The sequence below is a fragment of the Haemaphysalis longicornis genome, unplaced genomic scaffold (assembly GCF_048455015.1).
Source record: "Haemaphysalis longicornis isolate Haplotype H1 unplaced genomic scaffold, Haemaphysalis longicornis Haplotype H1 scaffold_6, whole genome shotgun sequence".
NCBI classification, from domain to species: Eukaryota; Metazoa; Arthropoda; class Arachnida; order Ixodida; family Ixodidae; genus Haemaphysalis; species Haemaphysalis longicornis.
This window is the reverse complement of record NW_027526407.1, coordinates 43,807,322-43,826,518: the sequence shown is the minus strand read 5'-3', so window position 1 is coordinate 43,826,518 and position 19,197 is coordinate 43,807,322. Positions and strand designations below refer to the sequence as shown.

Here is a 19,197-nt window from a genome sequence, read left to right as displayed (position 1 = left end):
GCGGGGAGATCACCGAGCCTTGCGGGGTGCCCACGTTGCCCAGTTCTCGCTCTTCTAGCTTGACTCCTCCCACCTCCAGCCGAGCCGTGCGACGAGAGAGGAAGGACCGTATATACTCGTAGGATCTTGATCCCAACCCGAGGCGCGACACCTGGGCCAGGACCGCAGAGTGACGCACCTTGTCGAATGCGCTCTGCAGATCCAGGCCCAGGATCGCGCGGCTGTCGTTCTTCGGAACCCCGCCGGGGGGCTCCAGAATCTCTCGTTGAAGCAGCAACATTGCATCCTGGGTGCCGAGCTTCGCCCGGAACCCCAGCATCGAATCCGGGTACATCCCACGGGATTCCAAGTATCGATTCCACCGGGTGTTGAGGACGTGCTCCAGAACCTTGCCCACGCAGGACGTAAGCGAGATGGGTCGCAGGCCCTCTATCCCCGGCGGCTTGTTGGGTTTCGGCAGCAAGATGGTCTTGGCCGTCTTCCATATCTTCGGTAACTGTCCGCTGCGCCAGCATTTGTTGAAGAAGCTGGTGAGCGACGAGATGGCCCCGTCGCTCATGTTTCGCAGCGCTTTGTTTGTTGCCCTGTCGGGGCCAGCGGCCGACCGGCAGTTCAAATCTTGCGTGGCTTGTCGCACCTCCCATTCCTCGATGTCTCGGTCGAGTTCGGGGTTGGGCGGGCCCGCGTAGTCTGGATGATCCTCGTGCTGGGTGGACGGCAGGTACTTCTCGTTGAGACGCCTGTGCATTTCGTCCTCGCCCAGCTGTCTTGCGGTGGTATGTAATATCTGCGCCATTCGGCTGCGCTGAAATTCGCTGCTCTTGGTCTCGTCCATGAGCTGTCGCAGTAACTTCCATGTACCGCCGCGGTGCAGCTGTCCGTCGGCTTGGTTGCATAGCGCGAACCATTGTTGCGCGCAGAGCTGGCGGCTGTATTTCTCGATCTCGCGACCGAGATTGGCCACCCGCTTGCGCAGCGTCCGGTTATGGCGTTGTTTCCTCCATCGCATTTGGAGCGATCTTCTGGCCCCCAATAGGTGAGCGAGGCGGGGATCCATCCTCTCCACGTCACCCGGCGCCTCGATTTCTTCGGTGGCGCCCTCTGTCGCGGCCACCATGTTGGCGGTCCACGCTTCGATGTCTTCGACTTCTCCAAGCTCCGTTTCGCGGAACTTGTGCCAGTCGACCAGTTTGTGCTTGGTAACCTTGCCGCCGCTTCCCTCGCGGGAATGGCTCAGCGGCATCGTGATCTCGATGATGAAGTGGTCGCTGCCCAAGTTGTGGCCCGTGTTCCGCCACCTCGCGGTCCCGCCGTCGGGCAGGATCGCAAAGGCGAGGTCCGGGTTTGTGTCTCGGGCAGTCGACGTTCCGATGCGTGACGGGTGCGCCGGGTTCGTGAGTAACGTGTACTCGGCTTCGCTCGCGTCGTCCAGCAGGCTTCTGCCCTTGGCCGTCGTGTGCGTGTAGCCGAGTTCGGTGTGCTGTGCGTTAAAGTCGCCGCAGACGATGGCTGCCGCGTCTCCTCTTCCCGCCACGTCCCTCCCCGCCTGAAGGGTGGCTTCTTTGACTTTGTGAAACAGCGTCTTAAATTTCTGTTTCCCGTGTTGCGGATTACTGTAGACGTTGGCAACGTAGATCGTCGTCGACGTCTTCCTCTTTCTTCTGCTTCCGCTTCGCCGTCCCGTTATGGCCAGTTCGGTTACACAGAGCTCTATCGCAGAATCCCGGGAACCCAGGAATTTGTCGTGCTTCATGTGCGCTATGCCTTTGCGGACGAACGTGCACACGCCTTGTGCCGCCCCCTTCCCGCAGGTGCGGGCGCTCGGCGGGCAGGCGTGTGCGCGGTATCCAGGCAGGGTCATCTTCGTGGAATCTTCCGCGTGCGTCTCCTGCACCGCTATTACGTCGGGGAGTTCCGATGCATCTAGCGATCGCAGGTGCTGCTGTAATACTGCCTTTCGGCACCGAAACCCGTTCGCGTTCCAGTGCCAAATTCTGAGTTGATCGCCTTGGGGTCTTCTATCCATGTTTCGGAGTCGGACCCTGCTGTTGTTCCTGGTTACCGTGGCCTATCTTGCTTGCTAGGCCCATGATGAGTTGCTTGAGCTCTTCGATTGATTGCTTCGTTTCGGCGAAACCCTTCTCCACTCTGACTTCCAGGCGACTCACTCGCTCGTCGAGATGGGTCACCTTCTCGTTCAGAACCTTGATTTCCCGCTCGTGGCAATCGAGCCTTTTGTTCATCTTGCGAATTCTGACGGCGTAGTTGATGCCGGCGTCCGATGAGGTCCGAGAATCGCCCGAGCTGTTTTCGCCCATGGCGCTGTCGGTTTCGGTGTCCGATTCCGGTGCCTTCCTCCTGCGCAGCTTTGCTGGGGGAGGCCGGATCTTCTTCTGTTCCGGCGCCGGTGTAAACGACATGGCCGGTGGCGTCGACGGCTCCGCAGCCATCGGTTTCACCCCGAGGGCCATGAAGCTCGCCGGTTTGGGGACCGATCCGAGCGTCCACGTGAACGGGGACGCCGGCTTCTGCGCTGCCGTGAGCTTGTTGATGGTTTCCTGCTGCTGCTTGATGGTCTCTTGCAACATCTTGATCGTGTTCTCCAATTGCGTCATCTTTGACGTCATCGGGTCGTTCGGTTTCCTCGCCGGGGTCTTGGAGCGCCCGCGTTCTCCGCTTGGCGCGGTGCCAGCGCCGCTAGGGGCGCTGCCGGCTTCCTCGCGTCGCCTAGCAACGGTCGCCCAAGTCGCGCGGTTGCGTGATTGGCTCCTCTTCCGCTCTCCGCTCTTGCCGCGGCTCTTGCTGCGGCTCGCGTGATGTAAGCCCGCTTCTCGGAGGTTCGGGAATTCTTCCTTTCCGGGAAACCGGACCTTGTTTGCCTGGCTAGCAGATTTGGCCGCCTTTTCGGCCGCCATCTTGCGCTCGTGCTCACGCTGTCGGACTATAAATGGCGTTTTGAACTTGTTCTTGCAGTTGCCCATGCCCGATGCGTGCGGTCCGCCGCACAATTTGCATCTCGGCTTACACTCGTTAGCGTGGTTTGGGCCCGGGTTGTTACGACCGCAGGCGAAACATATTCTGAGCTCCGGGTGCGGGCAGACATCTTTGCGGTGTCCAATTTTCCCGCACGTTCTACACACTTCCTTGTGCTGCCTATACAGGCGGCATCTCACCCACACGCCCGCGAAGTTAACGTGCGACGGGACTTTGGTGCCCTGAAACAGCACGATCACAGAACTGGAACTTCCAATCCTATGCGCGGCAAGCACCGTGGGGTTACGGTCTTGGATAACGCACTCGTTGATGGTTTCAGCCGAGTGTTCCGGGGAGATGTTGTCTATAACTCCCTTAGCCGTGTTCTCCGGCGCAACTCTGTAGGCAAACACCGCATAGCTGCGGCCTCCGACAGAAATCTCTCTCACGCGGTCGTACAGACCGGCTCGCTCTTCGCTGGCCGTTCCGATCACAAAGATGTTCTGGTTCGCGTTTGGGCATGCACTGTCCGACATAAAGGCATTCAACTCGATCTTGGCTGCCGCCGCCATGGCTCGCACGAGCACGAGCGGGTCCAATTTCCCCACTAGCAGTCCGCCACGTGGCCGAACAACCACCTTATGCTCTCCAATGGGCATGTTAGGCATCCTTGCTGCTTTCGTAAAAGCCGCGTTCACTCTCTGGGCAAATTGCGCTCTCGATGGTTGTGAAGTTGAAGAACGCTTACCGGGCTGACGAACCTGCTGCGAAGATTCGGTCGAGTCCCTCTTAGTCGGTCGGCTGCGACGATTCACAACCACCCATCCGGCGTGGCTTCCCGACGGCGAGTCGTCGACGTCTAAGCCACGCACTGCAATCGCCGTGCGGCCTGAGCCGCGGTCCAGAAATCCATCCTGGACTTCCGTTTGAGTCACTTCCATGTCCGTCGAAGGTCCCGACGACGTCATTTCTTCTCCGGTGAGGCCCGAGGCGAGCTCCGATGCGGCCGAAGCCGACGGCGGACCACGCCGGCCCGTTAGGCCTAGCGCGCTCGCCACCTCGATTTTAGAACTATGGGCCTAAAATGCCCAAAAGTGCAACGATTTGCAAAATTCTTTCAGCAGGACGTAGATCTCGTCAAACTGAATCCGTACACACCTTTCGGGTCGAGCTGGGGCAATTTGAACCGCCGAAATCTTTCATTCCTCGCGGAGCCGATGTGAGGTGCGTCCGATCGCCAGCGCACGTGAGCGCTCAGTCTGGCTGAATCGAGTCACAGACAGACAGACGGACAGACATACAGACAGACCAAAATTTCTGGGTTTAAGTAGCCCAAGAAAGACTATCGTCTTTAAAAAATAGGCATTTTGCCTAAAGTTTTGGTCTCTAATCATGACGCTAATGAGCGCCGACAGTTGGCGCCTGGATGCCAGCGCCGTGTACGGGGGACCCGCAGTGTAAGCTGCGGAGAAGCCGACTTGCATATATGTCGCGCTCGTGACCCGGTCCGCGGCTTCTTCGCTCCTTTCGCTGCAGCGGACCGTGTGTTCACCAAACGATTCGCTGACAACCCGTTTCTTTTCGTTCACAAGGACGGTTTGCGAGCGCCTGTGGTTTCAGTCGGATTTAGGCAACGCTCCGGCGCGTCTAACGGTGCCATTCTGACGAAATACAAATAGCGACGTGCAAGTTCATATTGGTGCACAATAAACATTCAGCTGGTCCTGTGAATGTACAGGTCCGCGCAGAAGCAAACGGAGCACGGGAGCGGTGGCCGAACAGCATCGCTGCGCCGCGTATGGGCGCCGACGGGAAACATGGAGCGCCGGTCAAAGAGTGTGCTCTCACTGCCCCCGCCACCCTATCTGATATGTTTAATCGCCACTCAGCTGTCGTGTCATGCTGGGCAAAACGGTCTTCAAAAGGCAGCGCTGGGCTATCGAGGGGCACTGGTTGCATTGCCGCTCGCAGGCATCAGCGGCAACCGAATCCGCTGCTCATGAACTTGACGAAGCCGCGCGCGCCCGGAAACGTGCCTTGTTGCGCACTTTAAAGGGCGGGCCGCTGCGGCTTGGCATAGCATGCCATTGCATATAATTTATTGTAAGCCGGCAACAAAATTGCCCTGGGAAATATAGAAAGCATATTCACAAACATTTTCGTTCCTCGAAAAAGAAAAAAAAACTTGGTTCTGACATTTTTTTTTCATTTTGAGTTTGTCCCAAGTTATTGCTGCCGCTCAGTCCAGGTTTGTTCTGAAGAAAGGGGGAAAAGATGTCCATGCGGTGGAAATTCTGTATTTGAGAGTGCCGTAAAGAATAGACAAAATCGCTTCCTGCTCTTACAGAGGCCTCATAGGGTGCATATTTTGCCGTCGCATTCTAACCGACGTTGTTGTTTTTAACGAGCACCTTATATTAGTTAAGACAGTGTTGCAGATTTTAAATAAACTCCGCATTGAATTGAAAGATGGCTTCACCGCATGACCTGAATGTCTTGCAAAAAATTGCCGTCAGGGCTGCAAAATGACCAATGATGAGTATAGTCGTCATGACCGATCCATACTCGTCAACGGTTAATTTGGTACACAATTTTTTGACGGCTATCATCGTTAACGGGAGCCAAACGGTTAATGCGACAACAAAAGATTGATTGATTGATTGATTGATTGATTGATTGATTGATTGATTGATTGATTGATTGATTGATTGATTGATTGATTGATTGATTGTGGGGTTTAACGCGCCGACGCAACGCAGGCGATGAGGCGCGCCGAAGTGGAGGGCTCCGGAATAATTTTGACCACCTGGGGATCTTTAACGTGCGCCGAAATTTCGTACACACGGGCGTTTTTGCTTTTCGCCTCCATCAGAAAAGCGGTCGCCGCGACCGGGAATCGAACCCGCGACCTCGTGCTTAGCAGCGGACAATAAAATATTCTCCCTATGAGTTCCGCTGTAATTGCAGGCAACATTTGTTCTCTAAAACGGAATTTCCACTGCATGAAAATCTTTTCCGCCTTTCTACAGAATAGACCTGGACTGAGCGAGAGCAATAACTCTGGACAAACTGAAAAAAAATGGGGTAAGCGAGATTTTTTTTTTCCGAACAATGAAAATGTTTCTGAATGTGCTTTCTATATTCTACACGGCAATTTTGTTGCCGGCTTACAAAAAGTATATCGCAATGACATCCTATGCCAAACCGCAGCGGCCTACCATTTTACGCCGCCCTTTACAGCGCGCGACAAGGCACGTTTCCGGGCGCGCGCAGCTTCGTCCAGCTCATGAGCAGCGGATTCGGTTGCCGCTGATGCCTGCGAGCGGCAGTGCAACCAGCGCCCCTCTCATAGCCCAGCGCTGCCTTTTGAAGACCGTCTCGCCCAGCATGACACGACAGCTGAGCGGCGATCAAACATATCAGATAGGGCGGCGGGGGCAGTGCGAACACACTCTTTGACCGGCGCTCCATGGTTCCCGTCGGCGCCCATACGTGGCGCTGAGATGCAGTTCGGCCACCGCTCCCGTGCTCCATTTACTTATGCGCGGACCTGTACCTTTCACTTTCGTGTTTTACCGGTTCCTATGGAAGAGGAAACAACCACATTTTTGTTTTATGGCTTCGTAACACATCTTCATTTTTTTTATAGTTCATTGCCACATGCGGGTGCTTCACGCATCAGAAAGGTGAAGAAGAAGACCCAGCGTAGCGAACGGAAGGCAGCAGCGCAGACACCGTAACGATGAAGCTGCCTTCCTCCCAACGACAGCCGCCAACCGGCCTGGTATTAAGTGATTCTTTTGACTGCTACGACGCTTTTGGGTACGGCTCCTTCCAGTTACGGATGCTGTCGCTCGTCGTCTTCGCCCTTGTGGCAGTGAACTGTCACGCCTTAGTCTTACCGGTCATTGCTCGCGACGTTGAACACTGGTGCAAGCAGCCGCCGGACTCCAACGGTTCCTCAGCCGACTGGAGAGACCAATTCATACCCGTACAGGTCGACGGACGACTCAGTGGTTGCTACGTCTACGAGCATCCCAATTACACCTACGGGGCAGACGTGATCGCCTGTCGTCAATGGGAGTATGGCAACGGCTCTGCAACGACAGTAGTAAGCCATTGGAACCTCGTGTGCTACAGACGCGTTCTCCTCGCCGCAGCCCTGGCGGTTCAGAACGCCGGTTCTATTGTCATCCCTGCGGTTGCCGGCGCCTACGCAGACCACTTTGGACGTGTGCCAGTCGTCAGTTTATCCGTGTGCGTTCTCCTGGCCTCCACGGTTGGCAGCTGCCTAGTGCCCTCGTACGTCCTTTACACGATACTCCGGTTCTTCTGCTCTGGAGCGGTCATCGCGTACTGTCTGGTCAATGCCGTCGGCACATTCGAAGTAATCACGCACGAACGCAGACCGCTCGACGTTGTATTTGCGGGAACGCTCGGTTACCTGCTGTCCGACCTGTGGTTGATCGTCACCATGATTTTCGAGCAGCACTGGGCAGTAAAGCAGGCGACCTTTCTCGCGCCAACGCTCCTGGCCCTCTGTGCCTTTTTAGTCGTGAGAGAATCGCCGAGATGGTTAATCGCGAAGGGAACTCTAGATGCGGCCGAGTACGTGATGCTGGAAGGCGCCAGGCTGAACCGTTTCCCCTTACCAAGCTCAGCGAGCTTAATGGCTAAACTTCGGGAACAGGTGAATGACCAGAGCCCCCTATCTATCGCGGACGACGACGAAGAGGCTTTTCAAGAGTGCTCGCTTCTACGACGCCTGCTCATCATGATCGTCTCCTGCTTCTCCTTGACCTTCTCCCTGCACACGGCGATCTTCTACACAGTTCCACGATACAAGGTCATGCTCGAGTGGGTGTCGGTCATCGCGCTTCTCCTTGCCTACGCGTTGGTGCGTGCGTTGATAACGAAGGTGTCGCTGGTGAGAGTACTTCGACTCTGCTTTCTAATTCTCGGCGGAACTCAGTGCCTTCTGAGTTTTGTCATCAACCGTCAAGCTATCCTCTTTGCCGAAGGTCTCGGAGCACTGTCCAGGGCATTTGTGAGTGTCGCGATAGTCGTGAACATCGCCTACGCTTTCGAGCTCTTCCCGACGGCCGTGCGTGCTAGTGCTTTGTGTTGGACGGTCGCCAGCGGACGGGTCGGTGCCGTGTGCGCGTCGCTCGTCTACGGGATGAGGGCGTCCGGCTGGGAGGACGTGGAGTTTTTAGCGTGTGGCTGCGCCCTCTTCTTGTCGCTGCTGGCTCTTCGTTACCTCCCGCGCGCCACTGGCGTCGAGTGCGCCAAAACCGAGACCAGAAACGCGTTCACGCAGCGTGAGAGCGCCATAGACTACATGAAGAAGACGTTGGAACCACAAGTCGGCCGCAGAACGAGCGCGTCACGCTCCGTGAACACGAGATCGAATAGTCGGGTGCTGATGCCGGAATGTTGTAGTCGCTCTTCGCTCACACGATCACTGGCCCCATGTGGACGATCAGCTGATGACTGCCCAGCCCTGAATGTTGGACTACGTAGACCTTCGAATTCAGTGATCGCTTTATGCTGTATGCGGTGTAGAGAAAACCAGACTATGGTGCGTTGATTTCAACCCGGTTGACCATTTCAACACAGAAATTGTTTTGTGGAACTTGGAGGGTACGATGTCCGCTACTTGAGGGACAACGAAACCGTGCTGTGGGAGACACTTCACGCTCGAGCAACTTGCACAATTGGCACTTTTTGTGTGAAGTTTACTCCACTGGATCGAGGGATATAAATATTTCCTAATAAAAATATATATGTATATATTTAAATTTTCAAAATCGTCACGACTGTAGTCTGTTTTTCCACAAAAGTAAAAAAAATGGTTGCAATCCACGCTTTGAAGGTGGTTGAAACGTGTTATCTTCCCGTATGTTTTCAGTAATGAAGCTGCTCCTGGTGCCATGTTGCCGTCCTTGTGTGAAAGTTGGGACTCGCATGAAACGAAATATCCTGGGAGCAGGCCTAGGCCAAAAACATCTGTGCGGGTATGGGTTATCACTCTCGTTGGACTTAAGGGCCAACGAGAGTGAGTGAGTGAGTGAGTGAGTGAGTGAGTGAGTGAGTGAGTGAGTGAGTGAGCGAGTGAGTGAGTGAGTGAGTGAGTGGTAGGTAGGTAGGTACGTAGGTAGGTAGGTAGGTAGGTAGGTATAGGTAGGTATAGGTAGGTAGGTAGGTAGGTAGGTAGGTAGGTAGGTAGAGAATATTTTGAAACCTGTGTACAAAGGACTGCCTGGCTTCTTGGTTGGGTTACAGGGACTCGTCTATAGCCCTGACGTGTTTTTGATGTGGTTCACAAGCGTGGCCCAATAGAGCTCTTCAAGCTCCTTAGGGGGTGTGACCCATGCCTCCCAGCAAGGTAGGCGCTTTGTGGCAGGAATTGGGTGCAAAGAATTTCTCAGGTTGGTTTGTATGTTTAGGTATGTCTACAGGGTGTTTTCATTGTCGGGGTACTGGCCGCAGTGTGAGCCTTTTGGTGCGCCTGGAAGCCCGTCGATGCAGGGTTGTATGCGTTGTGTTCGTAGCGTGCCGGTTCGTGCTCGTAGAATGGGGACAGCGTCAGGGCGGGCTAATTTTCTTGTGTAGGGGAGGGTGGTACTCTGATCTCTGACGTCCCGTAAGTACTTTCTACGAGTTTGATACATTTCTCAACGGTGGTCTTTTGGATCACAGGAGCGAGGCCACGGTATCGGGGTTCCCGGATCATAAAGAGCAGCTCGGGCTAAGGCGCCGACCTTCCCATTCCCCTTTACACCTGTGTGTTCAGAGACCCAGATCACAGAGGTATGATGCTCGGTGGAGTTGCGTGTGATGCAGGCGTGTGTGTAGCGCATGTGGGGGTGGAGATAGTAAAGGAAACATGTGAAGAAGCAGTGCCGACTCCCTGGCCACGTTCTGGCAACTTATGACGTCACACGATCTTGTTTGTGTGATTGGCGGGCGCCGAACTAAGCCACTGCCAAGAAGCATGACTGGGCGATTTTTGTGGGCCCTCGTCTGGATCCGTTTGCCGGATAGTACGTTTCTTCCTCGCGTTTTGTAACACGAAAGTGTTTTATTTCGGGATATACAGACATTTCCCTGACGTCATATCCGTTACGGAAATGACGCCGGTACAACGAAGCAAGCGGCCTGTAAAGGGTGCATCCCTGCACACAGGGTCTTGTTGCCGGGAAGCAAGCGTTAGTACTAAAGAGTACGTTATACTTAGGTTTGTTCCTTTTCGGGTTTTATATTTTAACACGAAACTGTTTTAAGCTGGGATACAACAAGATTTTACTGTCGTCACATCTGTCATGGAAGTGACGCCAGTACACCTTTGCCGAAGCGACCCGCCAGCAGGACGCCGCTCGCCAAGCACGCCCACAAGACAGCCGCCAACCCGTAAAACATGCTCAGCCGCAGATTTCGCGGCACGTTTCACTTTAGTGTTTACCGATTCCTATGACAAAGGAATCAATTAAAGTTTTTTTTTTTTTTTTCATGTATCAACGAGGTTCTACTGCGCTCGCGCTTTACCTCCATCTATGAACCAGATTTGACGACGATAGTCATGTTGATCAATCGGTTATATAAAAATATTTGTTTAATAACTTTATGTACTGATTATGCCAACTAACAATATTTTATAAGTTGAAAGCCGCTACTGACAAACGCTCAAATTGAGGTTGCAACTTTGGATACGGCGCGTCGTCAAAGCTTGGAAATGAACGTCGTGCGAGGGAAGTAGTTCGGAGTAATCTTCTGCGGCCCTTCGCTGCCGGGAGCTTGCAGGAAAAACAGCGGGCTTCCGTGAGAAGTGCTCTTTCAGCATTTAGGCAGATTGGAAGTACGTACCGTCTGCGGCGCACGAAAACTGCGTACGAGGCCAGGGATAGGGTGGCAGCTGCAACCACCCGAATTGATTGTATCCCCGTTTGTGCCGCTTCTGCAGGGAGTTTGGAACACTTTTTCACATGGTCAGCAGCTGTACACAAAGCCCACTTGACCCGCCCAATCCCTTCCACACTTATGAGCTTTGGGAGAGCGCCTTGGCCAGCTCTTCCCTCGACGTCCAGCGCAAGTGGGTGGAGAGGGCAGAAGACGCGGCCCGTGCCAATGGACTCCTGGAATGAGGAGGCCACCCTAAGGACTCTTTAATAAGAAACAATAAACATGTTTAGTCTCTCTCTCTCTCTCCCGGGCAGCCAAATTAAATGTTAGTCGCGGAGTAAACGAAAGCAACACGACTTATGCGATCCAGGTCGGGCCAAAATAGGTTCAGAAAGCAAACCAGGCAAAATTATAGAAAGGCAGAGGGGACACCCTTGCTTCCTGTTTTATTTTTGGTTCTCTTTGACAGGCCGGTATTTGGGTATGTGTATGAAAGAAAGCTTTCGTAGAAGCCAGGGGGCAGGTGTTCTGTTGCGTTAGTACTCGTGCGCGAAGCAACGATAGTTAGACAATTGTTTTTCTGAGTACTAAGAACAGATATACCTTCTCGGATGAAGCAAACGAAACGTCAAGTGATGTTGTATTCCCCAAATAAGAATAATTACCAGCAAACAATTCAGAAGAAGGTCGAAAAATGCGTGCATAGTTCCGCTCTATTTGCTAGCGCGATGGATCTGCTTATACCAGCATATGCTTAGTCAGACACATTTTATGCTGTTTGCGCCTGCATGGCGCGTGTTGTTCACTTGTGCTGGGAATTTCAAATTCGACCTCGATGGGCTCGCGTAGACCCGGTGACGCCAAGCAAATGTGCCGGGTCCTTGGTGTCGTAACTTTCCGGTGTTTACGGTGACTGTGTTACGATTAATTCCGCATGAATTCCTGCCAAAATGGATACCTGCGTTACCATGAGAGGAATAGCGTCTTACGTAAAACTCCAGGGTGAGCGATTCTACAAACTGAATAGGCTATCGTCATCATAATCATCATAATCATAATCATCATCATCATCATCCTGCTAAGGTTCTCTGCAGCATAGAGTTTCATACTAATATATACTAGAGGGAAATCTGGCGCTGCATTCGCGGGCCGCCGTGGGCGGCGCCATTGCAGCTAGCGACGTTCCTCGCCTCCTTGGCTTGGTTAGCCACATGGCTTCTTTTTCGTCTTGAAGCCAGAAGGGGTAACATTGTTTTTTTCGTTCATCTTCCATGAAGCTTCTAAATAATCCCTGACAAAGAAATCTTTCTGTAGCTTTAATTTTATAATAACAGAACAAATTCGATTAATTGTCTGCAGTAACATTGTTGCAATTTTGCAACCAAAGCCAACTTTTCAGCCTGTTCGTGAGCCGTGCCAAGTACAAGGGGAACGTGCCTGTCCGGTACATGACGGCACGCTCGCTGAAGCGCGGCTCCCCTAGACAGTGGCGCCAGATTTCTCTCTAGTGTATATTAGTATGAAACTCTATGCTCTGCAGGACGAAGGCTTCTCCCATTGATCTCCAACCGCGCCGGTCCCGCGCTGCTCGAGTCTACAGTTTACCCCCGAAGTTCCGTATTTCATCCCTCCATCGTGTATTTCATTTTCCCCTTCTTCTAGACCCATATCTCGGTATCCACTCTAGGGGCATTTTTTTTACCTGAACTGGTGCAGATTAGTGCAGTGTCGTGCAGACCAGTGCAGAGTGCTACTGGGGATATCAATTAGTAAAAAAAATGAACATATGCTGCACTGCTTGCACCAGTGCAGCCAGTTCAGGTAAAAAAAATGCCCCTTCTGTCACCCTGATTGTCCACCGGTTTTTGCTTTGTCTCACTATGTGACGAGCCCAAGTCCATTTCTTTTTCTTTATTTGCACTATGATATCATCTACTCGAGTTTGTTCTCTGATCCAGATTGCTCATTTCCTGTCCCTGAGTGTTACGCCTAACATTTTTCGTTCCATGGCCCGTTGAGCCGGCCTAAGTTTGGTTTCAAGTGGTTTGGTAAGGCGCCAAATTTCAGTTCCGTATTCTCCGGCAGTATGAACTGCTCCGTATCCTCCGTATTCCGCATTCTCAGGCAGTATTCTCCGTATTCTCTCAGCTCCGTATCCTCCGGCAGTATGCAGTGGTTGTAGGTTTTTCCTTTGCGTTACAGACGTAGCTTACTTTTTATTATTTGTCAGTGAGTGCTCCCCAGCCCATATCTATAGGTTGTTTAGTGCGAGAAATGCTCGACTTTTTTTGATCAGCCAGAATACGTTTCCAGGATTACATGCGCCCCATGGACATCGGCAATATATTCAGAGCTGAAGATTTGGCCACAAGGACGTAAAAAAGATCAATATTTTTTCGCGATCTGGGAGAACTTACAAGAAACTAACTGAGCGGACTGTGTCTTCATTGTTTTATTAAGAGTGCATTTTTATTTTAGCCGCTGTACTTGCGGCTTGGCGCGTTAAGTATTGGGTGCAGTGAAATAATTCTGAGTGTTCTTTTTTCCGTTGACTACTCGCTCCTTGAATATATGTGTGCCCCGGCGGGCGGGTGACGTAAGCGTGAGCCAGTGTTGAAACGCGTGTTCTGTGTGTTTCGATCGGCGTATGTGAGTTTCCGTAGACTGGCGGCAAAGTGGCGCTGATAGTTTCCCTTTATGTATCAAAGCGGATGAGTAAACCCCTTGTTTTTACTTTGCTTGAATGGCCGTGTTTAAGCTTTTTTAACAGCAGAACTGTTAATTCTCTTGGTTGCGCCGTCAGTGAGCAGACAAAATACCAAGAAAATGCCGAGCACAGGTGAGCGCGCGTCTCGTGATGTTCATTGTAATACGCCCCGCAACCACGTGGAGCATTGGGCAGGAATCGAGTGTAAGGAAGGCTGACGATCCCGCTACATAAAAAAAAATTGGCCGCGTATCTGCTCCTTTCGTTGCAAATGTCGTCAAAAGACGATAGTCTTTATCGACTTGCCAAGCCAAGTAAATGCCTCCCTTCGCTTTCCCGCTCCCCTCTCATGTTGTTCCTGTTGCGTCGCGCCCCTCCCAAGGTAAAGATGCCAAAGTTTTGCTTAGATAATTTTAAATTTCCCGCGTTCCACTGCTCGAAACCGGGTGTCTCGATGCCAACGCTGCCGTACGGCGAAGGCGCGCGTGAATCGAGGCGCCCTACTTCAACTTTTATAGAACCGCGTTACCCTACTCCACGTTCGTTGCAAGCAGAACGCGGAACCTATCTAGTGGAACCTTTCGTAACTGTTGCCGGTTGATTTCTTAAAATGGCGCCAGAAGCTATATAGTGGCGCGGGCGACAGCAGGCGACGGCGGAGTGAATTCTTTTTCTGCAGTTGATGAAGTATTTAATTTCGCAAAAGTCAAGCATGTTTAATTTTTTATAAAGGAACACTGGAAATATCACTTCTGTATTGATTTGTTGTCTTATATTTGCGTATTGTCTTGTTCTTCTTTAACAATGTTGACAAGTATGAACATTAAATCACCGGACTTAGACGGGTAGATTTAGCTGTGACTATGTAAGACCATTGCGCAGACATTGTTTTACTTTGGCCGGATGGCTGAATCGAGTCACAGACAGACAGACAGACAGACTGACCAAAATTTCTGGGTTTAAGCAGCCCAAGAAAGGCTTTCGTTTTAAATGCAGAGCATTTCTTTAACTCACATGCAGCGTCCGCCGTCCGTCCGCAACAGCTCAGCGCGCAGGTACGCCCTCTCCCCCACTCCTCCTCTCCCGCATCACGCTACCCTCCTCGCTCTCAACAACAGGTCCGCACCCCTCCCCCTACACTATATATAAAAAAATAATAGTTATCGGCGCCTGGTTTCGATCCCACGACCCTGTGGGCGGAACGCGAGGTACATGGTGCTCTTCCCTCTGCGCCACAAAAGCGACACAGAATCAAAGGGTACGAACGCGCCTTATATCCTTCACTCATTCAAACTACGTCAAGAAGCTGCTGATACACGGCAGCAGTTGCATCGATCTCGTCTTCACCAGTTGCTGCAACGCACGACCACTGCTTAAAGACCCCTTAACAGTACACTTTAGCGACCACAAATCCGTCGTTCTCGGCGTCCAATACAATGACAACAGCAACAAATAAATAAATAATGACTTACAACAACGTACTCCTTGCCTTCACTGCTTGCGTCACACAAAAAAAGAAAAATTGGGCCCATCTCTCCACGAGGGGGGACTCGAGTCGCAAAATCACGAAAGTAATAATTAATATATGAAAGAAATAATAATAATTAATAGTAATAAGCAATAATAGTTAACACATTCACTACCACCCCACCACCACCCCCCAAACACTAACGTTAATGCAATACACCCACCCCCTACGCGACGCATTTACTCGAGTTCCCCCTCGTGGGGAGATGGGCCTAATTTTTTTTAAGAGTCGTGTTGCCTACAAAGCGGGGGGGGGGGGGGGGGAGAGGGGAGGGGCGGAGGTATCTTTTTGCTTTCATGGTTCCCACTGAACAAAGGTAGCCTCCAGAACACCAGGACAGACTTGTAGTATTTTGACCTGGATTTCCCACAGGGCCCTAGAGAGAGAGAGAGAGAGAGAGAGAGAGAGAGAGAGAGAGAGAGAGAGAGAGGAGAGGAGAGGAGAGGAGAAAAACTATTTTTAGTCTGGTGATGTGGGAGTGGTCTCAGTCCAGGAGACCATGGGACGACCGTGCTGCTTGAGCCCTAGGCACCAGGTGTTGCTGCGCATCCAAGCTGACACTGGTCGTCAGGTTCTCCCACTGCTCAGGGAGGGGAAGAGAGGTGGCTAAAGCAGGTAGAACGGAATTTACTTGTGGAAAGGTGTTGGGTGGGGTACATCCGATGTAGCCAAGTTGTGTGAGGAAAGGCGTTTGTCTGAAGCCTTCGCAGTATTACTTGTCTTTTTGTAAGCTGCGCGTGAGGATGTGGGAAATATTGTCTTGAAGTGCCGTAATGATGGGTGACATGTCTTGAAATGTGAGCAGGGCAACGAGACTCGGTGTTTTCTCAGAGGCCTGGGAGGAAAGTTCGCAGGATTGTTATTGAGGAGTGTCCCGGGGTCCACACTATGTGGATCTTCCGGTTGGGTTCGTGTTGAGTGAGGAGCTTCTACGTAGTAGAGGCCACGTTACCTGCTAAAAAACAATGACAGACTGCTTGACAGTTCGTAATTACAATCGTGGCGGTAGTTTGAGTGAGGACGAGGGCCACAGCAAATTCTTCCACGGCCCAGATAGATGTGACCTTGATTGAGTAGCAGGTGACAATCCCTGACCAAAAACAGGGCTGAAAAGCTGTCGCGGGGAGGTATTCTCAGGAGGCGTCATATTGCCTTACTATACGCCTGACACAACACCCACAAGCGCTGTTAAACAGCTAAGCGCTGTTAAGCGCTGTTAAACGTGTCGATAAACGTTCAATAAACTTTTAAAGTATGTTATCATCGCCTTTAGGCAACGAATGTGTAATGTTTATCATGCCGGATGGTGGTTTAAGTGGCCCCAAGCAACTTGTGGCATTGGACATACTGAGTGGCGCAAATACACAACACACAAGAAAGAAGACACGGACAGGCGCTACTCTTCCAAAGGATACGGAAAGGACATGACCAGGCGCTACACTTGTTCAAAGCTGAGGGGCGGTTTTTAGATAAATTCTTGCGCTGACGCTGTGGGCACGTCTATTGCGCGTGTCAGGATGTATGTATAGAGAGTTTTAGAATAACGTACGCAGCCATACGCAAACAATTAGCGAAAGCTATTTTTTGCGTCGTTCGCACTGCGCCTGCGCCGTATACGTTAAGCCGCTTCTGCGTTTAGCGGAAGGAAAAATAGCGTGCGTACGTGAGGCCGCTTACGTTTCCAACATGGCGGCAAGTAGCGCGATCGACAAGCATCCACGGTTCCGCTCTTCAGTGGACAGTAATTTGCTTCCGATGGAGCAAGTTCTTTGCTACTGTGTTTTTATATACGTCGAGTGGTTAGCACGTCGCCTTCTCGCAGCTTTGTATCGTCGTAACATCGTTGACTGTCCGAACGAAGCTTGCAGCCAAGCCAGTGACAGAAAGTGTGTGTGTGCGTGCGTGTGTGTGTGGGTGTGTGCGGGTGTGCGTGCGCGTGCGTGCGTGTGTGTGCGTGCGTGTGTGTGCGCGTGTGTTTGTGCGCGAGCGCGCGTGTGTGTGCGTGTGCATGTGTGTGTGTGTGTGCGCGCGCGCGTTCGCCGTTCGCTTCGCGATGAAATGCGACGTTGTGCTTCTGCGGGTGGATAGTGCTTCCCATGCTCTGGATTATTTTTCTCGAGCGGCGTACGACTCAACCTCGCATCGGGTATGTGCAGTGTGTGTAGCGAAAAGCCTTCTAGGCTTCCTCGCCAGAGTTAAGTGACTTGCTGTTCGTCCCCGCAAACCGCGCGCGAGGTGAGTGCCGAATTTACGACGGGCAGGAGGAGCAACCGATCGCCTGTCAATCGCGGTCACGGAGTAAGATGAAGATCGCGGTTCAGACTTGCAACGCATGTTGTGACGTTGTGTTCGAAACACATCTGTGGATTGTTTTGAAGTTGAATCAGAGTCCTTCAATGCTTCTCTGGTCATGAAACTCCCGGCCAAGTTTCGTACGGGGACAAAGGCTAGGGGCGCCACCGCAGATCAGAAGGCATCGGGCGGCCGCCGCTGCTCTGTAGTCAGACTGGCAGGCAGGAACGCCGTAGCAGCATGCCCGTTCGCACCAAATTTTTTCGCCACTCACGAAATGATAAGTCCGTTTGAGCGGCCCACGACACGTTAAGCGAAAGCGCACTGCTGATAAGGCGGCGAGCGTCTGTTTTATCTTACTCCGTGGTGCGTTCCCTGCCAAACGCGCTCTGACCACGCCCCCGGCTGCCCTCCGATCAACACCAGCGCCGTGGCGTGGCAGCGTACGAAGCTCTCCCCTGTGCCCATAGCTTGACGGGGAACTTTCATGACCGGAAAGTCATTGAAAGACTCTGGTTGAATGTATGCGTCAAACCGGGGCATTCGGTTCAAGGTGTTCTCTGCGATTGCACGAAAGAAGTGCCACAGGGCTTCAACGCTTTCTTTATGGAACGTACTCAGGTAAGAGAATATTCATATTGTGTTATGGCCGTGTTGCATTCAATACTAACGAGAAAGCGTTTGTTTACACTTGTTGGGATAGCCGTAAAATGTCCAAGCACTCCGGCACTCCGCTGGCAGATCAGCCGGCGATTAATTTCGCAAAACATTCCACAGATGGTGCCGTAAGCATTAGCGTGTCGTTACGCAGAAGTAATGAGATGCTCTACTAAAACTCCTCTCACGGTGTTTACGTAGCGTGACGCAAAAATTTAGCGTTTACCGTACGCAAAGGAAACAAACGCTGTACTAAAACTCCCTAATGTACGTTGCTGTCGTTGCTATTAAACTGTGGGAAGGGTAGCGCCTGCCCGTGTCATTTGTAGCGCAAGCTACACTGGCCCAGGTTGAGCAGTTTCGCGTGTGCCGTGGAGGGCCGTTCTGCGCAAGCGCGAGGGGCATCGAATTGAAATTGTTTGGATTGGCTAGGCTTGGATTAAATTGGATTGGATTAAATTTGGATTGGATTGGATTGAATTAAAGTGGATTGTGTTGAATTGTGTTGCGTCATAGCCGCGGCAGACGCACTGGCGCCGGCGCGTGCTCAGGTGTGCACTTCAATTGCGTAGCAGCCAAGCCTGAGGCTGCACCGGAGCCGCTTGATAGCCGTTTCGCGTGGCTCGTGAAGAGCCGTGCTGAGCATGCGCGAAGAGCAGTGACTGGACAGGACTGGACTGGACTGGATTAGACTGGATTGCCGAACCTTAGCTCACGCTACGTATATCCTGCCATAGCAGAGCTAAGCCACAACTAATTTTTTTCTTGCGTGTTGTGTACTTGCACCACTCAGTATGTTCGTAAACCTAAACCAACACGCCTAGCAACACGTTCTTTTGTGGCATTGGATGTACGGTGGAGGTGCGCCGGCAGCCATCAGTAGTTGGTGTCACCTTTCTTGGTAAAGGCAATCTAGAAGCATTTCTTGAGAAACAGTTCAATGCCCCATGTCAAGAAATTTCAGAATCGAGTAATGATGCCACACTGAAGCCTCAAGCCGCGACGGGTGCAGCTCAGGCCTGTTGCGGCCTGAGCACCTTTTGCAGATGTAATTGCGTTATCAAAATTTCGACTCATTTGGGCAAACTTTCAAAGTCTTAGCAATTTAAACTGATGTCGTTGCGTATATAAAAATTTC

The 19,197-nt window shown here is 52.0% G+C and overlaps 1 protein-coding gene across 1 annotated transcript; it reads left to right on the top strand.

Annotated features, from left to right (window-relative positions):
- The first annotated feature begins 6,620 nt into the window (after positions 1-6,620).
- Positions 6,621-8,658, top strand: LOC144141516 (solute carrier family 22 member 7-like). Its single transcript, XM_077673064.1, has one exon. It carries the CDS (start codon positions 6,716-6,718, stop codon positions 8,561-8,563), a length of 1,848 nt encoding a protein of 615 aa, XP_077529190.1. The 5' UTR covers positions 6,621-6,715; the 3' UTR covers positions 8,564-8,658.
- The last annotated feature ends 10,539 nt before the right edge of the window (positions 8,659-19,197 follow it).